The 22,505-nt window shown below is 25.0% G+C and overlaps 1 protein-coding gene across 3 annotated transcripts in view; it reads right to left on the reverse strand.

The window, feature by feature from the left end:
• Positions 1–22,505, reverse strand: part of LOC129607905 (uncharacterized) — a 115,094-nt gene that overhangs the window by 79,809 nt on the left and 12,780 nt on the right. For all 3 annotated transcript variants that reach the window (XM_055519172.1, XM_055519166.1, XM_055519157.1), the window contains exon 2: positions 11,401–12,967. In XM_055519172.1, coding sequence (XP_055375147.1) covers positions 11,401–12,967 — 1,567 coding nt within the window. The remainder of the gene's footprint in view (positions 1–11,400; positions 12,968–22,505) is intronic.

The raw sequence follows: 22,505 nt of genomic DNA on the forward strand, positions 1-22,505 counted from the left end.
GGGAGGTTAAAATTTTTAGATTTTTCATTAAAAGTGTGTATAGCCCATGACATAATTATTATTTTTATCATTAAAAGAAAAATAAAGATAATATATATGAAAACAAAAATAGTAAAAACAAAAATACAAATCTCCATACAAACCATTTTAAAATATTATGTATATTCAAGGGTTTATGATTTTTCATAAAAGGATAATATGAGAATGTATGTATGTATATTGCAAGAAATTTTATAATACTGAAGATGATTGGGTCATCTTCATATATTACGAGAAAGCTATCATCATTATTACATGTACATTTTAATATACAACATGGATACACATATAAAGTAAGTACTACTAATACTTTTTTCTTATCAAGTACAGAATACATTTTTGTATATTCTAATTAGACTTAATATACATTATATGTTTATATATATATATATATCGGTATTTATTAACAAGAAGGATAAGTGAATATTATAAGTAATGATACAATATAAGGACTTTAAATGGAGTAAGTACTTGTAAGGATATTTTAAAAATTTTAATAAATAAGAATACGTTTATGTATGTATATGTAAATAATACACAAATAGTGTTGTAAATTGTAACTAAATGATAATCTTAATTTATTTTAATGAATTAATAAAGTTATCCGTCTGAATCTAAAAAACAAAAACCATTGAAAATTGATAAAAAAGAAAAAACCCATAAATATGTAAGAAAGAATAAAAAAATCTTTTTTGTCTCAATGACTTTTCTTTAAGAATTGCCTTAAAATTTTTTAATACAAACTTACTTACTCTTATAACTTCATATAATAAATACCCTAATTAATTTAGGACTTAAAAATTATTTTTAAGAAAACCCAAACACAAAAGGAAAATAAATTTTTTCTTTTTTTTTTGTTTAAAGAATAAATTACCATTTAAATTGAGATTAATGAAGAGACTAAAATTTATTTTTTTTTTTTTTTTTTTGAGAGGAAATTTTTTTTTAGTATGGGAGGGGGGATGTTGGAACAGGAGGGAAGTTAATTATAAAAATACATAAGTAAATTTTCAAAATAAATTTGTATTCTTGTTATCATTTGGCTTGAATTTTTGAATTGAATAAAATTTGATATCGACTCAATTAGTATTAATTTTTTAAAGGAATGCTGTTAATAAATCTGATTGATTTAATTTTTTTTTTTTTCAAAAATAAATTTATTTTATGTGGCATTGTTGTTTGATGTAGAGCAAATTTTTATTTCAGTAAAAATTCAATATTTTCCACACAACGTATAAAGCGATAAAAAATTCTCAATACTTACTGAAATATTTAGATACGCGGCTTGGATTTAAGAAAACAAAATTAAGATGATGGTAGCCTTTAATTTTGCCTTGATAATTTTATTGGTTTAAATATAATAGCTTTTTAAGATTTTAAAATTTTTATCTTTGAGGATCATTATTGTTCTTCAAGGACATTTTGTCTAAAGATAACAGCTCAAAAGTTTCTTATCTAATCATACAGGAAATGACGTCCCAAAGTAAGAGACCTGAGAACACATTTCCGTTACAAAAGATAAAATTAATTCACAATATGAATAAGGAAAATTTCGTGACAAATTTAAATTAATTTGAAAATGACCACACCACTTCACCTTTAATACCCGCATGACAAATGAATAGTTTTGAAGATCTTTATTTAATAAAGTAAGTAACCTTGATATTAAAAATATTGAAATATAGAAAACTGATATTTACTTATTATTTTCAATTTTAATTTACTTTAACTATAAGTTTTTATTTAATAAATTCTTTTCAACTAGCATTAACTGGCAACTTATATGAGTATTATCACACATATTGTAATTAAGGTCTTGTCTCAATGGTATGTAATCATGACACTACTGAAATATATTATTATTTATATGTACATATAATTTAAACTATATTTGTGATTAGCTATACTTGAAATTTTAGTTGGGTTTGGACATTCATAATTATAAATCCTTTCCGATAATTTGGTGAGATTTTAGTCAAAAACTTACCATGTTATCACTGGATAAAAGTAATTTTGCAAATTACTTTATAAAATTATTAAATATTATTTTAGAATTCATTTTCAAATTTAATATAAAACAAATTAAAATGTTCTAAATATTTTTAAAAGCTGGAAATTTCATAAGATTTCCTCTCAAAAAATTTTACAAACTTGAAAACCTTCTTTTCAAGTCACTGTAAATATTTTCTCTTTAAAACTTTAACTTTTTAATTTTTGATTTCCACGTGCCAAAAATTAAAACAAATTCCTAATTTTAAATTTAGTAATCTAATAACTTTTCCATGAATTTTTTAATAATTAGAACACCATATAACTACTACGTCATCTCAAAAAACGAAAAGGAGCATAAGAGTTATTTTATTTCACTTTTCTAAAGAATACGAGTACAACAAAAATAAGAACATAAATTTCATTTACTTTTAACATAAATAGCTACACACATAATAATATAAATTTGAATCGTTCAGAGAAAATGTTAAAAAATTTAGGTTTTCTTTTTTGAAAATTACATCGAAAAAATATCTAAAAAAAACTTTGTTTCAATATAAAACAAAAAAAAAGAAAATACCAAGGATAAAAATAAAATAAGGAAACCCCTCCTCAAAATCAATGAAATTCTACACCTCTTGAAACGCAACCAAATTGATGAACTCTGAAAAATACCAATTAGTTAACTATTAACTAAAAAAATTTCGTAATAAAAACAACAAAAATAATTAAGGTAACAAAATATATCGAATTAAAGGGAATTCCAACACAAAAAAAGCAGTAGAACACAAATGGTTGTTTATAAGGTTTTTTCTATATAAGTGCAATTCTATAGAAATGACAATAATTGGGGAAATTCCGTAACACATTTTTACAATAATGTGTCTGTGTATGAATTTAAATTGAACTAAAAACAAAGAAGATAATTATAATTGGTTATTCTACTTAACTCTCGGTTACCCTTATGGAAATAAATATTTTAATATTGGTTGATTTTATAAATTAATTAATGTTATCGGAATAGGCTCTATCACCGATTCATATACCTTTTAAAATTATTAATACTTTTAAATTACAAATAGCTCCCTATTCTTCCTTTATCTCCTTTATCTCTTTTTAAGAGTAAAACAATTTACGGGCTTATTTTTTAACATTTTTCCAAACAAAATTTAAAAAAAGTGTTAGTTTCACTCTGCCCGCCCGTGAACCCGTTTACAAAATTTTTAGCAAGCTAAAATTTCAAATGTGCATAGATTTTTACTAGAAACTTATCTTAAAAGAAAATTTTTACCTATCTTCTTCCTATAAAAGTCAGAGCCTCTCAATGCCTTAAAGTGCCATTTTTTGACTACTAATTTTAAAGAAACTAAACATATTTCAAATTTTCTCATGAAATTTGAAACTTAATTTTTTCTTAACTAAATTTTTTAACCAACATATTAATAGGTAAATTATATTTTGACTTGTTGGATGGAAAAGTGGGTTTAGGGGTCTACTTAGCAGTCTGGACCTATAAAGTGAACGGGTTTATATATTTTTCGGGCAGGACGAGGAGTCCATGACACACCTTCTGGGAGAATTCGGAGCTCTCGTCCACATGAGAATGGAGGTACTGGGAAAATATGGCTGCCTTCGGCAGAACTGCGTTCTGCCGAGCTTTCAAAGTTGCTCGAATACACTAGGAGGGTGGGTCTCAGGCGGGAATTGTAGGTCTTTGTCCCACACCTAGTTGGGGGAAAAATAGATCTATATATTTTCTGGTTACAGTGCACTGTTACCCCTTGTAGTTGCAACCTGCAACTATTGGTTTCACCCAAATTAGACTTATTATATTAGACTTATTATTAATTGAGATTATATTCATTTAATTATGAAAATGCAGCTTAAATTGAACTTCAAATTAGTATTTATTGTAGACTACTTTCTTATCCATTGTCTTTAGTTTTTACGTATTATCTTATTATAACTGGCAAAACAAATTTTTTGCTTACACTAGGTTTATAAGTAAATGTTTTTGAAAAATTTAAAACAAAGAAAATAAAAAGTCCTTCAAAAAGAGGGTTTCAGTTTATTTTATTGACTTTATTGAATTTTTTTTTGTTTTTTTTGTTTTTTCTATGTAGAGTATCAGTTACTGACAAAAAAATTAAAAATTTAGTTAACGCACACAATCTATAGGTAAATAAAATAAATAGGAATGATAAAATCGGGAAAAACATGCCATCACAAAAATGTACAGAAAAAAGACTTAGTTATTATTGTTCTAAAGAATCAATTGTCATATTATATATATGTAGATGAAGGTATGTATACATAGGTATAGGAGTAATCAATATTCACGCGATATACTGTTATTTTGCTAATGACCCATGACACATCAAGCGATAGAAATTTAACGGAGTTGAAAGATTACAAAAAAGAAAACATACGGGAAAAATATGGGAACCTTTGTCATTGAGTTCTATTTGAATTTTTCGAAGATTTTGTTTTTTGAGTTCATTCAACATGAAATGTGTGCGGCTCCTTTCATTGTCTTTATTTTTTTAATATTCTATTGATATATTTAAAAACAAATTGAAAATAAATAAAAGAGGCACTTCTAAAATTGAGGAAATGGAGAAAGAAGAATATTGTTTGATTTTGACTACTTTTGTATTTAGTTATTCTTTGTTAATTAAAACAAAAATAAAAGCAACACCTTTGAAATGTTTAAATAGATTAAAAGAAAAAAGAAAAAATAAACAAAATCAATAAATCCTTAAGTTAAAATCCTATTTCAAAGCAAGGAATGTGAAACATAGGGAAAATTCGATAATTAATTGGAAATGGTTTTTATAGGTTTCACGTATACATACATACACATATCTTCATACTAAGTTGAGTGTCGATAATTTTATTGTATTATAAAAAATCAATGCTCTAAATGTTTTTTAATAAGCACTTTTTTTTTTAAACTTTTCGTGAATAGAAGAGGAAAAAATGGTTTTCTTTTTCTATTCCTACAGGATTTATAAAAAAACATGCTTTCAAAGGTATAAGTGAGAATAATTATACGTTCCAGTAATTGGTTACTAAACAATAATTAAATAAAATTAATGGTTGATGAACACTTAAATGACAATTATATGAGATTACAATTAAAAACTTGTAAAATTTTTAAATCAAAAGAAAGACAAGTCACAATTACAATATTTATTGGCGGTGATTAGTTTTGTATTACATTAACGTCAATTTCAATTTATCAAAGAAATAAAATAAAAGAGATCCAAATTCTATTTCAAATTCTTGGCTTTACAAATCTTTTTTCAAGTTATGTAAATGGTATCGACAAATAAGTTAGCTAATCAAAATCAAATTATATACAAGATGACAAAATTCTAAACGTTAAATTTTTTGCATGTAAATAATTCGATGATTGAAAAATGCATACTTGTTTTAATAAAAATTATCTTCCCAAAACAAAATTGTCAAAGGAATGAGATTGATATTGATCAGGAGCCGAATTGTGCAAAGAAACTGGCAACAACTCTTTCAGAAAATATTGAAAATTTTGTTGAAAGAGATCCCGAAATTATTCCTTGAATTATATTAAGATAAGGAACTTATGTATTCAAAACGTAAGTTTCGAATTGTTAAAATGTAAGATTAACAAGGTTCTGTAAGGTTGCAAAAACTTCCAAAAATTATGCAAGGTTTCAAAACCTTAAAAATGCAAGAAGAATGTAGTAAATATTCTAAGTTTTGTTATTCTTATATTAAAACTATAAATTTTCAATTTATATAACGAAAACAAAAAACTTACTCTAAAACCTACTTTAATACGAAATTTAATTGAAAATATTAAAAAAAAGAGTTATAAATATAATAACTGGCATACCACAAATATGAAATAAAAATATAAAAACTTTTGTGCATGTACTTACGTACAGAAGTAATGAATTCACAAGGATGTGCCGATATTCACACAAAATCTGATCGATCCGTGTTATAATGCAACCCTTTATTATTACAATAACTGGAAAACCTCTACAACAATCATCATTTATAATACTTATGGAATAAAACAAAAATATTTATAAAGAAAAAAAAAATCTCTCATGTTCAGGATTAAATTTATATTAGCTATTTTTATCCTACGAGTGAATACTATCATGCATAGCCACATAAAACGTCAAGCACATACAGAATTAGAATCTGAAGTGAAAGAATTTTTTAACGTAGGATTAAAATAAAAATGAAATATGAAGTTTCATATTTTATTTATACAAGTAAAAATCCTTTAAATGCTTATATGCTCTTCAATTGTATTAATCTTCTTTTATATGCAAAAATTTGATTTAACTGTTTACTTTAATATTAAAAGCGTATACCAACATACGTACACTCATTCATACGTAATATGTATAAATAAAATTTTTAGCAAAAAAAAGGAGAATTATATGTTATGTGTATAATTAAGATAACTGTATATATTTATGTTTTCGCTTAAAAAATTAAAATACAAGACGGAGAACTAAATATGTTTTAAAAGAAAAAAACACAACCAAGAAAATAAGAAAATTATTCATGACACGTGCTTAACTAAAAACTGCAGTTGACGAACACGATTCATTTCTTTTTCATATTAATCCCTCATCTTTATGTTAGGAACTTTACTACACAATATGTTCATATTTTTTGTGGATTTCTTTCGTGCCTTGTTTTTGTATTATTAACTAACGGACGCATTGGTTAATGTGCATATACCTACATTTATATGTACATACATATGTGGCTTAAATTTTATATTGCATGTTTGAGTACGTATGTATGCATATGCTGCAAGGGCATTTAATTCTTATTCGCGTTAATTAACGGAAAATAAAATTTCATTGTGGATTACATTCACATGAAATTCATATGTTTTAAACTAAGAACACTAAACTAGTTGGAGTTTTTGATAAAAGTTTAAATTAAAAAAAGTTTAAATCGAGTATTGCTAAAAAATAAATACATACTTATACTTTATAATGCGAAAAAATTTTTATAATCTACATAGCTAATTTTTAAATTCACATGGGCATGCATCGCCCGATTCTTATAAACCATACGTGACAGGAAAGAAAACTTAATATAAAACTAAAATAAGCGTTGCGTTTGAGTTAAGCTTAATACTACAACCTAATAACGTATATTAATACTTAAGTACTTATATTAAATGTTTTAATTCTAATATAGAATAAACGTAGCCAGAAATATTTCACAAGAATCTACAAAAATGCAGTAAGTTCACCTTCTAACAATCTCCCTGATAAATTTCCTAGGAAGAAATCATAGAGCAAAATAAGCTTATTCACCTTAATAAGAACTGACAAAAAAATTTTTTAATATCGCATCGTCAAATTCCGTCCATTACAATATAAAATTTGTATGAACTCAATTATTCATAAACAACACAAATAATACAACATATGTACGTATTGTAACTTACCAAAGTTAAAATCATGATTTTAAAGATGACGTTTTTAATGAGAACAACAGCTACATATGTATGTATGTTAAATTAAACAGAGAAAAGTAGAAACATCAACAATAATGACAGTAAATTTATATGTACATATATAAAATCGCGACAAGCGAATACTTACACAAAGTACAATATAAATTACAAAAAAAAACAAAGTAAACAAAAATTTTTCAAGGCAAAAGTGAACGAAAATTTAACGCCAGACAAAAAATTGATTCTGGCATTAAAAATAAATGAAAAATAATAAGGGTATGAGTTCACTTAAAGAATAAAACGCTTAAAATGTGAAAAGGGAGAAATCGTGCATAAGTTCTAAGCATACTTATTTTAAATTTGCTTTCACATATTTTCTGTTTTCTTTATTTTTGTGCGTTTCTCTTTAATACCGTTATTCTTTAATATTAATCCGCTCTAGAAGCCAGAAAACACGATTTTGACGGTCGAGATTGACAACAGCAACAAAACATAGGCTAAGGAAAAAAAACAAAAATTGTGATACATAAATGGAAAATTGAAGAAAAAATATTTTTCACTTATTCTCTACTATGTTTTTTTGCTATTATTCTATTTTTAAAAATGCAAAAGAAAATTGGATAGAGTGTAAGGATGCGAAGGATATTTACATGTTCAAAAAAGAAAAAATAAAACAAAAATCTCCTTTTTTTGGTAAACCTTTTATCTCAATAGAATAAATTATTTTGTTTCTATTTCCATATAAGCCCTAAAAATATTATCGAAAGAGCATTACCGTAATAATATTTTTTGCTAAGATTTTCAATCTTAAATTTTGTTATTTGAATGTTGAAGCAAATTAAAAACTGAATGTGCAGGAGGACTGTAGAAACGTAACCTATTTATCAATTTAGTATTTTGTTATTGCTCAAGATGAAAACTAGGATTCCGGTTATATTCGCTGATTAGTTATTCCTCGGAATAGGGAAACTTAAGTAATAATATACTATTTTCGATATTATGTAAAAAAATGTTTACGTTGTGTTCGAACATAAGTTCGAATAAGCTTCAACTTTACACACTAGAGATTTCAGTTTCTCAAAAAATATTATATATTATTAAAAAAAAATATTTTAGGTTCTTTGAGAAAGGGTGTTCCATAAAAAACATAGCAAATTTAAAACGGTCTGTTGTAAATATACTGAGATTGCATTTTTATTTTAAAACCACCTTATCTTAACTTTTACAAAATTTACGACTAAATCTTAATCTATTTTATGTGTTTAATGAAATTAAAAAAATATATTTCAAAATATTAAGAACTGATACTCATTTTTTTAGTAGCCATTTTAATTTACGATTCTTTTTTAAAAATTCTTCTATCTTGAAAAATTTTCTAATTGATTTTTCAATAATAAAAGAAGCCAAGTTATTGCATTACCAATTGAATCGATTTTAATTAAGTCATCATTAGGTCCATTTTTAATTCTGCATACCTTACGGACATTTTAACTAAAATGTAGCACAATTTTATGGTAACTCTAAAATAGAATTAAGAACAAAAAATATCCTTTCCTTTCAAAAAATCAAAAGAAATTTTGTAATTTTCTTCATTCTTCCACCTTTTAGAATTGGGCTCTATTTAAAGAAAATTTTTAATTTTTTCTAAATGCTTCAAGCCATTTTAAACATTATACAGAAAGAAAAAACTTTGCTTTTCATTTCCATTCCTGGCGTAACATTTTTTTCTCTACGCTCTTTCAAAAATTTCGTGTTTCTTTGATACCGCATTAATTTTTCGCTTTTTTTGCTTTGTTTTTCTTGCAGTTTATTATAAAGGCGGTTACTAAGGCATATAAGTATTTTAAAAAAACATATAGATGAAATAATAAGGGGGCGGATGCGTTTCATTTCATCGAAAACATAAACAGTTTAATTGTCTTAAAGGCAAAACGAGAATAAGAATAAGGACAGAAAAAATTGAAAAAAAAAAATTTTACTTCACAAACAACTAGGGTAAGGTAGGGAAAAGCAAAAGGAAATCGTGAACTATTAGAAAATAAACAAAATATGCTAGTGTCTTTTTTCGACATAAAATAATACACCAAGAAAGAAAAAAAAAAAAGGATTACGATGTTTTCCAATTAGCATAATGTTATTTTTTTTTATTTTTGCACCCTTCCTTCAATTTACGTCGTTTTTTAACAAAAGTAATGTGATCCTTTCGTTTTCTATATTTTTTTTTTCGTAATATTGATATTGATGGAATGTTTATTGAATGATGTTGATTAGAATTTTGTAAAATTTGAGAAAAAAAAATTTAAAAATTGTAATATGCAATTGTTTCCAAATAAAGTACAAAAAGATAAAGGGGGCCATTGTTCCCCATAAATTAAAATATTTGAAAAAAAAAAATCAAAATGGTGTTGCTTTTGTCGTTATTGCTATTTCTATAATGGAAAAGGATAATTTTATTTTATTTTTTTTTTTGTTTTTAAATATCTAAGGATATTTTAATTTTTGTTTTTAACTTTTAAGGGATTAGTAATGTTTTAGAAATCAGTTTGGGGATTAGAATTTTAATAGTAATTAAGAAATTGAAAATTTGTTTTTTTCACTTTTAGGGTTAACAAATTTTGTTTTTTGTAAAAATATTTTTTACTTTTTGGATATTTTCGGTAGTTGCCGTAGCAAGAAATCTCTTACTTAAAAGGAATTAAATTGAATAACGTTTTACTCTTTGCACTTTTCCTCAAATCTATTCATAGAGAACTTTATTTTGGTCATTCAAATTTATTAGAAATTTAGACTTTGTGAAAAATATTTCTCTTTATTTTATTAGTTAAATGAAAGAGCAAATTAAAGGCGTAACTACGCAATGGCGTAAATTAAAAGTATTAAAATTCACATTTACGTTTATGTTCCCAAATACAAAGCTTAAAATATATTTTCTTCAATTTCATACAATTTACAAACCAGTGAATATTCTTCATTATATCTTTCCCATGACTAAGTTATCAGTTACATGAATATTATACAAAACTTATATTGCACGAATACAATATTGCTTAAGATTATAAGTAAGTATATGGCAACAACCATTCTACAAGAAAAGACAAAGATTAATATTATCTTGCATTAAATATCATAGTTATAATTTTCCTCTTTGTTTTCCTAAAGGCAAAAAACTAAAAATTTCGAATACATTTTTCCAAAAATATGTATTTCATTAAAACAAAAAATTTCAAGCACGTATGAATTAACTTAAAACTAGTTTTACAAAATAAAATGCAGAGATGCAACAAATTTACATATTCTTTTTGTTAAAATTTTCAAAGTCCTAATTGAAGTGCGAATCTCATCTTACTATTTTCTTCTGTTGTTCTTTTATTTCTAATTGTCAATGCAATATTAACCAATCATAATAAAGTTCTGGATCTTCTAGAGAAAGGGCCCTAGGAAACTAAGACCGAGCTAGAAAAGAACTCAACAGGCCCCAGTGGAAGGGATTTCAAAGAAATTTGATTTTGGCAATTTTCATATCCTGGGATATTGTTTTCAAATCGAAGCCATCTTAATCCTACTCAAATGTCGTTAAATATTGTTTTGTTTGAAGAAATAAATTTTCAAATATTTTAACGTATTACAAAAAGCAGTCAAAAAAATTTTCTTTGACTTTTAAATCGATGGGATTTCAACGATTTTTACAAACTGCCTGTTTAGATTGTTTTAAGTGACTTGCCAAATTTTCTTACAGACCGGAAGAGCCGTTTTTTTTGAGGTACGCTTTCAATATTTTTATTTAACAAAATTCAAGAAATTAATCAAAAAATAGGGTGTTCTATTATGAAATATAAAACTAACCATAGTAAATTATATAAATTAACAAATATAAATATCAATTTTTAACTTACCATCCTGTTTAGCTGCTAAACATTTAGATGATAATCCAATTAATATAATTAAAAATATTGAAAAAATAAAATTTAAATTATGCCAACAACACCAGCCAAATTTCAAATTATTAATATTTATTAATTTATAATTATTTTTAATATTATTAATATTTATACATTCATTAATTTCATTAATATTTTCGTAATTATATTTATTAATATTACTATTTAATTTCAGTCGTGTTGGCAATATCGTTGTATTTTTGTTAGGATTTCCCTTTTTAATATTCTTATTATTTATAGTTATAATATAGTTTTTTAATTTATTATTAATAATATTTTTCTTTATATTAATATTATTTTTCATAGCTAAATTATTTATATTACTACTAATATTATTATATTTAGGAGAATTAAATAAACTAAAATTTACAGGAAATATAACATGTTCATTTTTATTATAATTACTATAGTTTCTTTTGTTGTAATCATCATTATTATTATTAATATTAATATCATCAGTTATCATATTAGTTATAGTTTGTATCGATTTAATCGTATTAATATTATTATTTTTATCTGCATTTAATGCACTTTTTATAATAGTTATCTGCATTGCAGAATTCAAATTTTTGTCATTCGTTGTCACATTATCATTATTATTATTATTGTAATTTTTAATTAAAGCAACAGCATTTACATCAGCTTTTTTAATTATCGAAGATACATTTATAATAATTGTTCTTGTTTTTACTATTTTATTGTTATTATATTTAAAAGGGGAGCAAAAATTGATATCATCATCATTGTTATTATAATTATTTATATAACTGCTATTATTATTATTACTATTATTAAAATTAGAATTATTTAAATGATTTTTACTAAAATTTAATAATTTACAGTCACTGACATCAAATTTCTTTTCATATAGAATATCATCACTTTTAAAAATAAATTTAAGTAAAATAGTGACAATTCCATTATTATTTATATAAATGTCAAAATTTATAATATTTACTACATCTGTTGTCATTTGAATGTCATTAATATGGAAATTATTTTGATATTTTATTGTTTTTATGATTATTTCTGTCATTGAATTTTTTAATATCTTTTTTGATAACATTGATGATACCGGTGATGATGATAATGATGATAGTCCTAATGATGATATCGATACTATTAATGTTTCTGTTGTTTGTGTTACTGTTGTTGTTGGTATTAATAATGATGATATTGATATTGATGATAACAATATTTCATATTGAAAGGATTCTAATGATGACAGATATGATGACAACAACACCTCCTGTTGATTTTCAAAAGTAATATTATTTTTATTTTCATTTCCTTCATATTTATTTTCTAATGATATAGCTGATGATGGTGGTGTTGTTGATGATGATTTTGATAAAGATTTTATTGATAATTTTTGCTCTTTATATAGGTGGTATTGATTTTGTTCTTGATTATTTTGTTGCTGCTGTTGTTTCTCCATTTCTTCAATGACTTTAAGATATGGCAGCAACCGATGCCAAATAGATGGAACGCTACTTTGATATTCTATGGCGCACTGTTGAGTCTGAAATACAAAAAAAAAGATATAAAGTCAAAAATAAATAAATTTTCAAGGATAAAATTATTTTTGCATATTTTCCAAAAAATACAAAAATGAAAAAAAAAATTTATTTTGTTGTTTTCTTTTGCGTATGTAATAATATAATAATATCCTAACGAGTGCACGCAATAGGTATTAAGACTAAAGTATAAATTTTACGGAGACAAAACAAAGGAGGGTTATAAATTTTCTTTTAAATAGGCTTTTATTTTATGTGTTGTAAAAATTTTGTTTTGTTCGCTTTTCTTTTCTTTGTTTCTGGTTTCATTTTCTCATTATAGTCATCAATTTTATATATTTCAAAATCGCGGGAAAAAATTTTATAGACGCGGCAATGAATTTCATAAAAATTACTAAATAAAAACGTAGCACATATGGTTAAAAAATTTTCAAAAATAAAAAAAATATTATGGAATAAAACAAGAGAAATTCAAATTTTATAGTGTAGCAGAACCATAAAAATCTTCGGGGTGTATTTATAAATGCATAAATAAGTTATTAAAATATATATTCTGTAAATAAAGAAAATACAAAAGGAAAATATAAAGCGGCAACAATATAATATTAAAAAGACAAAATTGTAAGCAAAATTTTTAAATCTCGTTTCCAATAATATCGAATTACGGCAGGCTTGCTAAATGAAATGAACTTTAGTTGCAAACGAATATAAATTTTGAATATTTAGTACGATTAGAATATTGTAAATTGTGTTCAGTTTTTAGCACTTTTCCAAAAAAAATTTTGAAAAAAAAGTGCTTATCACTCTGTTCGTCCGTACGTCAGTCCGTGACCATGCTTACAAAACTTCTACATCCTTGAAGATGGAAAGCTGACATTTTGTGTGTACATAGATCTTTACTACAAACTTATTTCTGTAGAACAAAATCTCCGCCACTCTAGAAGTTACACCCCCCCCCAAAACCCAAAAAATGTCCTTTTTTAACTGCTTCTTCCAGTAAAACCATAAGCATTTTTGAAATTTTTCAAACGTAGAAAGGCAGTGGCTTGCTTTTCCTATCGCGGCATATTATAGATAAATTTTAGAAAAACAAAATGGCCGTTAAAATTTTCCGTTATCTAAAATCATTTCTTTCCAAATTTTTGAGGTTGTTTTTCTTCTAGACCCCAGGTTGTAGGAGCCTGAAATTTCAGCAGCTTTTAGACACTAATAAATACTTTATTTCGTTAGAGGAAAATTTTTTTTCCATCTCCACCCCCTCTCAAGTTATCGCCTCTTGAAATTTGTAAAATTTGAATTTTTGACGTTTTATATTTCAAAAACCGCAAGTTTTTTCAAATTTCTATAAACGTAAAAAGCTAACGGTAAATTCCATAACATTAAAAAAATATAATTATTTTTGTTAACTCACGCAATTAGCCCTTAAAATCGAGCATTATGTTTAGCCCTCTTTAAATTAATTTTTGCTTGCATAAATAAAGCAGAAAGACTGCATAAATCGTTTACCCTAAATATATGCAATCTTAGAAATAGTTTCGTATACAAATAAAAATAATTTTAATAGTGTGCTACATAGACTGTATTTAAAAGCAGTATTTTCACTAGTTGAACAGAAAAGTATTACAATACAAACCATTGGGTTTAACCCAACTTCAATGATTTAACTTCACTAAGTACTCACAAAAGATTCCTTACATTATTGATAAGTTAGAAATTTTTATGAATGAAATTCCTTTGCAACATTTCTTTACGAACAGTAATATTGTGCTTTTTCGACTTTATTATGTCGCCGTAAGTATATATGTATATTCTGGCTGTTTCAATAATAAACCAAAAGAATTTTCGGAAATATATTTAGTTCGTAAATTTTTCAGAAAAAGAGGACTACAAAAAATTAACGTCTACAATGTGGAGAATCTCTCATAATTGTAGTAAATATGCAAGTTGTGTACTGCGATACTGAAATGTAAACTGAAAAAAATTGCCACTATTAAATAATTTTAGCAGATTCTTTAAGTCAATAAAGTGGCAAGCTCCATAAGTAAGTACTTAGATACGAGTCGTTTATGGTTGACATGTCTACATTTAGGTGTTTATTGTGTATAAATTAAAAAGCTTAAAAACTTGACATTCACTTGTGGTTTTCTGGAATAAATATTTAGTGCTATGTAGAGTATCAAACTTTGCAGATGAAAATTACAACCGGAAATACTTGTAAATTTTAGTTAAAACCCAAATGAAATATTTGAATTTATTCACAATAAATTGCATACTTGAACCAAACATACAGAGCTCTTGTATTTTCAAATTTATTCTGAAATTGAATTATACTTTTCAACAAAAAGTATTAAACTTCCGAAATAATTCCAGTTGGAAACTCTATATTTATGAAATAGGCTAGGCTAAAGTTTCAATCCAGCATCTCATATTTTTATTTTTTTATTTTTTACTATAAATATTTTTTATTATAATATGTGTTTGTTTTTATGTACCTCCATTTCTTCCACTGAAAACTTATCATTTCGTATATCACGTTTCGAATGATGACGCTTTTCAGTCATAAAAATTTATTATGAAAATGAATTATCGATTTAAAGAAAAAAAATTTTGTTTTTGTGTTGTTTAAAAATAAAATTCGTTCAAAAATAAATATTCATAAATTTTTATTATAAAATGGGGAAATTATTAACAGAAATGGAAAGAGAAACAAGTCTAAAATAAAAAATTCATTGTCATTTAATATGAGAACGAGTGTTTCGATATCAGACGCAAAATTAAAAGTGCACGACAATAATTTTTAAAAGCTTAAAAGTCTGATTTGTAATGAAATACAAAAAATTTTATTTTTTTTTTATTTTGGGGCTGGTGCTCTGATTATGCCACCATTAAAATCAGCCACTTGTTCTATTGTTAAAATTTTATAGCTTTCCATTTTAACTACATACATATATTCAATAGTTAATGTTTGTAAGTACGTACATACATAAATATATTACGTACATGATTGTAGTATATATGTATGTATTTGTAAAAATTTACTTATACATTTATAAAAAATGTACGTTTAATTATACAATGGGTAAAGCCAAAGCCTTTCAATAATAATAAAAGTATGTATGTACAATGATTTGAATTCAGTTATTATTTAAGTATGTGTACATGTTCGTTTGTATAATGATTAATATTCTGTCAATATGTACATACATATATATTGTAACAAAAAAACGGGAAGGGGCCTCAAGCTGTGTGGCATTATTGAATTTAATAATGAATTGTTGTAAATTTAAACGTTATATTTAATAGTACATAATATATAATATGTATACATGTTCTTATATACATGTTTATGTACATATATATAATAAACATAGGTATGGAGGATTGATTTTAGAATAAATATTTGATTTTATTACTTTTGAATATTTAATTTATAGCTGAGTGAAAAACAAAAGTGGAATTTTATTATTTTTCCAAATTTTAATTCGTAAAGTAATAAAAAAGTTGAATTGAGAGTTTTTTTGTGCATAGTTAAAAATTAAAGTCAAGTGTATAAAAATTAATTAAGTATTTATTATGTCTTTCTTTTTTTTATGAATTTTTAATGAAATTTTATTATAATTTTTAGTTAAAAAAATTAAAAGAAATTGAGAGTTAATTATAACATTCTTTGATATTTGGGCTTTAAAGATTGAAATAAATAAATTTTTAATGTCATGGTCAAAATATTAGACTTGTTGATTAATTTTATTAAAAGTAAGAAGGTTTATAGAAATACATATATTCAAATATTTAATTCAAACATTTATTCTTTTACTTTTTGTTTTAAAATATTCTAATGAAAACGTATTTCAGTTGTTCTGCGATTTAGAAACCCTACACAATGCATTTATTTCTAAATTTCCTTAAAAAAAGAAATGTATTCAGTAAAGTTCATTATTCAAATATAATCTATTATACTCATCAAATCATTTGTTTTTCCTTTCAATTTATACACTTTAAGAGGATGTTGAAGCATATCTTTGCGCAGAAACTGTTGTAGTACTTACTAAAGATACCCCATTCGAAATATCGGTTACCTATTCGTTCCGTTTTCTTTCTATGAAAAAGAATTAAAAATTTTAAAAAACATAGTTCATCAACGGTTAAGAAGGACGTATCGAAAAATTAGTTTCGACAAATTTTCCAAAAAAGCAGTATTGACACTAACCATATTACGTGTTTTAATTTTAGTTCTATTGAATTTAAAATATCACTTTATCATTTCTTGAAAATAGTGAAGTTAAACATGTTTAATGTCTTTAACTTGAAATTTTAAAAAACCAAAGAAAGGTATGAAAATTTTGAGTGTAACTATGGATTAAACCATAACTTAGAACTTAAAAGTATGAATTAAAATTTATTAAAAAATAAAGGACTCTTATCTCCTTAAGTTTCTTTTAATTTTTTTATTATTAAGAAACTTGATATTTTTATCCTTTCGCTATAAAATTATTTGTTCCTTCAGTAAAAGTTTAAGAAGAAAAAAGGGTTATCGGCAAAATTACGTTCTCTTTATAAATGATATAAATTACATTTAGTTTCTTATCTACTTATAACTAATGTACAGTTGAAAGGACTTTGTTGCTTCTAACTTTCATTCATAATTATTTGGTTTTCCAACTTGTTTCTTATACAGTACATTACCCGAGTATCTATTGGAATTAATTTCCGCATTTGTTATGCTCTTATTATATACCTTTACTTTTACTTATGTATTTAAAAAAAATGCTCTTATTCATAATTCTATAAATATTTTCACCTCTTTTCTTCTTATTTAATATATTTACATGATAATTGTATATATATAATCATCTAACTCATTGTTATATTATTACTTTCCATTAACTTTATAAAATCCTTACAGAAAAAAAAATTTTTTTTTTCTCTCTTTATTATCATCCTTTTGTTTCCATTCTTGCGTTTTATCTGTTTCTGTTTTCAATTTTTATTATTGTTATACTAATATTATAAAAGTTATAACACTTTTATATAGTATATATACACATATATTCACATTTATATTAATACTTGGTTTCTGTATAGTATTATACATATATTTATATCTTATATAATATGAAGTTAATAACTACCCTTTAACATCACTAAGTATAAAGCTTTTTATCATACACATACACAAAAGAGTATATGTACATGAGAATTAATTTGCATTCACCAGTACGTTCGAATATAACTACATTATAAAACATATAGGCTTACGAACAAGTATTAAAATATATGTATGCAAATTTCAAGGACCCTTTGGTTAAGCCACTTTCAACTTTCCACTCATATATATTTCTGTACTTATATGTGTATTTATGTATAAATTTTAAGTAAGCACATTGCCAGCAAAATAAGAATCCCATTTATATAAGCTCCTCTTTAATAAAATACACCAGCACCAACAAAACGGAGAATGTAAATTTAACCTTTAATAAGTAGTTATGTTTTTCGAACAGTATTTATGCAACAAAACAATAAAAAATAAAAAATATAAAAGTGCAGAATACAAAATAAAAAATGGATGGAAAAAAAATTACCTGCATAATATTTAAAATGGATGCAAGAGAATATTAAATACAGGTGAATGCAGGTGAATAATATTCAAAGGCTGCACTTTTGTATAAGTTGATGCAAATAAAATGGAAAAAAACAGAAAAGAGCAAATGATCAATTTTAGTTAAAGTTAATTTTTTATGCCATAGTAAGAAAAAATGAGCAACAAAAGTTAAAATTGAGTGAATCAACAGTAAATACAGGAAAAAAATAAAGAAAGTAATTTTTTCAACAAGAATAAAATCAGTAAATAAAATCAAGATGACTCGAGGTAACAAATTTAACTTAATTCATAAAATTTCCTCTTTTTTTTAATATTGGTACATGTCCTTCCATTATTCTAAAGTTAAAATTAATATTTTATGCAATTAAATTATAACATTAATGTTACTAATGAGTGGACGAACAAGTTGAAATAAAATTTGGATTCCTTATTATTTGGGAACAGAATATGTCATCACCAAAGGAACAAATCAAAATAGAAAAATTATTTTAATATGTTTATATATTTGTGACGATGGAGAAGGCAATAAGTTTCCAATAATTTTTTTATATTTCTGCAGTTCAGTTGATATAAAGTGTCCGTCAGTATGAGTTGGTACAAAGCGTCCGCAAATTTATACCCTATGTAAAAATTTCTATACTGAAATTTTGGTATTTAGAAGAACGGTGTGGTAAGTTATCATAAATTACTTTTTATGTTGTGGAAATCTTATTATAAGAAGAGTAAAGAGAAACATAACACTATTATTTCAAATATATCAATAATTTTGTAAAAAATTGGCAAACAGAAGTTTTACCATTTTAATGCTTCATCAATACTTGTATTATACGTTAAAGTATATAAACAACACTTAAAACTTAAAAGGCAACTTTTTAGACAATATACAACAAAGATCAATTAGATTAGAACGCATATAAAAAATACATATAATCATGATGACTGATGTCGAAAGCAATGTAACGAAAAATTTGCTAATAATTTGTTCATAGCGCTGTAGTTCAATTGGTAGAGCGTTCGCCTAGTAAGCGTTAGTTAACTCGATAGGTAGTGTTTCCAGTTCAAGGAAAAAAATTGTGTGCACAAGTTCGTTTGAACCGATTTTGATAAAATTTTATGCGTGAGTTTATTTTGACTATGGCACTGATTGATCAATTTTTGGGATATATTAGGCCTTGATAACTGGACTTTTTCACGAGCCGGTTTTACATTTCTGATCATTTTGAAGAAAATATTCAACATATTAACTTGAAATTTTAAATAAATGCTTTATCCGATAGCACGAAAAACCACATAAGTTTTGGAAAAAATCAGTTGTCAGCAAATGAACGTTTACTATGGGTGAGCAATTGGACGTTTTAGTAATTTTTGCGCATATAAAAGGAATAATTAACCCGTGGAAATTTAATATATGAATATACAAGGTGTTGAAACGTGAACTTACAAAATTTTTGGAAATATCAAAGCTAAGAAACCGAATTAGGAGCCGATTTTACAATTTTCACTATGAGCAACCGGATAGAATATATTGAAATTTAATATTTTAGTTCAGTTTGCTACCGGAAGTTATTAACAAACTTATCAAAAAATTCAGTTGGTATAAAGTGAAACTCTACTAAAAGCCAAATTCACATTTGTCTAGTTATAATAAATAAAAGCTAGTTTCCTTAAATTTGAAAGAAGTATTTAAAATGAATTTTCATAATACATATTATGCAACATTTTCGCTTAACTAAACAACATCTACACCCTGTGGTTGATTACGTGGTGACCACATCAGATTTTTTGCATTAACAAACTACTTATGCATATTGTTTGTGATTTCGACTATTAATGTTAAAACTCGTACTAATGTGTTATAAAATATTAAAAAAATGTTACAGGTATAATTAATTTCGTCCTATAAAAATCCACACTGTAAATATAATATACACTTTTATTTAAATTTTATTATAAGATTAATATTAATATAAAAATTTTATTGATTAATAAGATCCGGCCCTGAAATTGGAACTCAAAAATGTGATATGTCTTCTGTTTTTTATATATTTAAATCTTTCAATGTAATTTAATGAGAATAATTTAATCACATAGGAATGAAACAATAACGTTTGTGTGGCATTACCTTAGAAAAAATCACGTACGTAAAATGAAATGAAACAATTAAGTGGCCAACTTATGTACATTTTCCATTATTGTCTTTTTTCTATGTGCTAATTTTTTTCATTAGTATTGTTACACTTTAACATAATTATTCTTTGCTGTTTATTACACAATAATACTTAATTTAATGATAAACAAATGAAACTCTCAAATGGAAATAAAATAGAAAATAGAAGAATTTTTAGTTGACTTGAGCTAAAGAAAACTTTTAAGGCAATAGAAATTTGTTGAAAAATCCAAACAAAACAACAATATTGTATAACTTACCTGAATCTCATTGAATACAGTCACCTAACACCTTATTTTCTCTAAAGAATCAACAATTTTGCAATAGAACAATAATTACATTAGAAGTATACAAAATAACTACATAGTGAATACTTATATGAGAAAACCGACTTTTATAAAGAATAAGGACAATAGCTATTAACAATGCTACTATAAAGTAAATGGGTATATGAAGTGCAAATCTAGCGTATAAAATGTAGTGACATTATAACAATGTAAAAATAAAAAAACGAAGAATAAGAGAACTCGTGTGTTGTATAGACTTCTTTAATAGCATAATAATAAAAGTTAATTTAATATAACATGCATTTTTGTATGAAAGTTTATTTTAAAATGTGTTAAAAGCAGAAACCTAATGCAATTTGATAAGTTAATATAAAACTATCTTCTATTATAAAGTGCACAGCACTTTAATAAGTTAATGCTGCTGTTCTATATAGAAAACGGCATAGAAAATAAAATATAAAATATAAGAGAATTTCTAAACAATTTTAAATAAGTTTAACCATTTTTTTTTAGAATTTAATTTTGAAATTTAATAAATATGTACAGGATTAGATGTGCTATTATACTTATTAATTACAATGCATAAATATTGCGGGCGCCATTATACTTTTATACTTATAAACATTACGTTATTATATTCCGTGTACTTAGTAATTCTCTTCCAGTGCTAACGATATCGTCAAATTAATTTTAGCTATTTATGACTTAAGAAATAAGGATAATAAAAAGAAATAAGGATCGCTAAAAATAGCGATAAGGCTCATTTCCATTTTGAGGGCTTATTTCATTCTTGTTCAGAAAATCCACAAGTGATTTTTGAGAACCAAATGCATCCACAATGTGTCACCGTATTTGCGGATTTTGGGTTGGAGGCATCATCAAAAGAATGGTCTCTTTTTCCAAAATGCAGCTGGTCAGACAATAACTGTTAATGGTGCTCGCCACTTGTCATATAGCCGGAGAAACAATTCCGTTACTGCATGAGTCATATTTGGTCGTGTAATTTCCCATTTTGATGATTATGATGACTGGCCACCTAGATCGTACGATTGAAAGCCGCTCGCTTTTTTTCTTTGGGATTTTTTGAAGTCTAAGCTTTATGTCTTTTAAAGTCTCAACGAAATTCAGCTAGATTTTATGCAAAACAATCACTGAAAATTTCAACAAAAGTGTGCGTATGTGCCAGCAAAATCGTGGAGTTATATGTCGTATTGTAATTGAACACAAAACAAATTAATAAATCTTTCAGAGAAGTTATAAAACGTAGAAGTATAATCTAAAGCAAAATTAAAGTAACCGTTTAACAATAAGTTCATGTACAAATTTTACCAGACAAGTGTGTATTTACGAATATGCTTTAGACTTATAAAGTTATACTGTAATTCATTATAATGTTATTTTTTGTTTAAATTATTTTAAATATTAGATTAAATTTAATTTTATATTTCATAAAATTCTTTTGTTTTATAAATCATTGTATAATTATAAAA

Source organism: Condylostylus longicornis, unplaced genomic scaffold, assembly GCF_029603195.1.
Source record: "Condylostylus longicornis isolate FDR11 unplaced genomic scaffold, ASM2960319v2 ptg000004l, whole genome shotgun sequence".
In the NCBI taxonomy this organism is placed as follows: Eukaryota; Metazoa; Arthropoda; class Insecta; order Diptera; family Dolichopodidae; genus Condylostylus; species Condylostylus longicornis.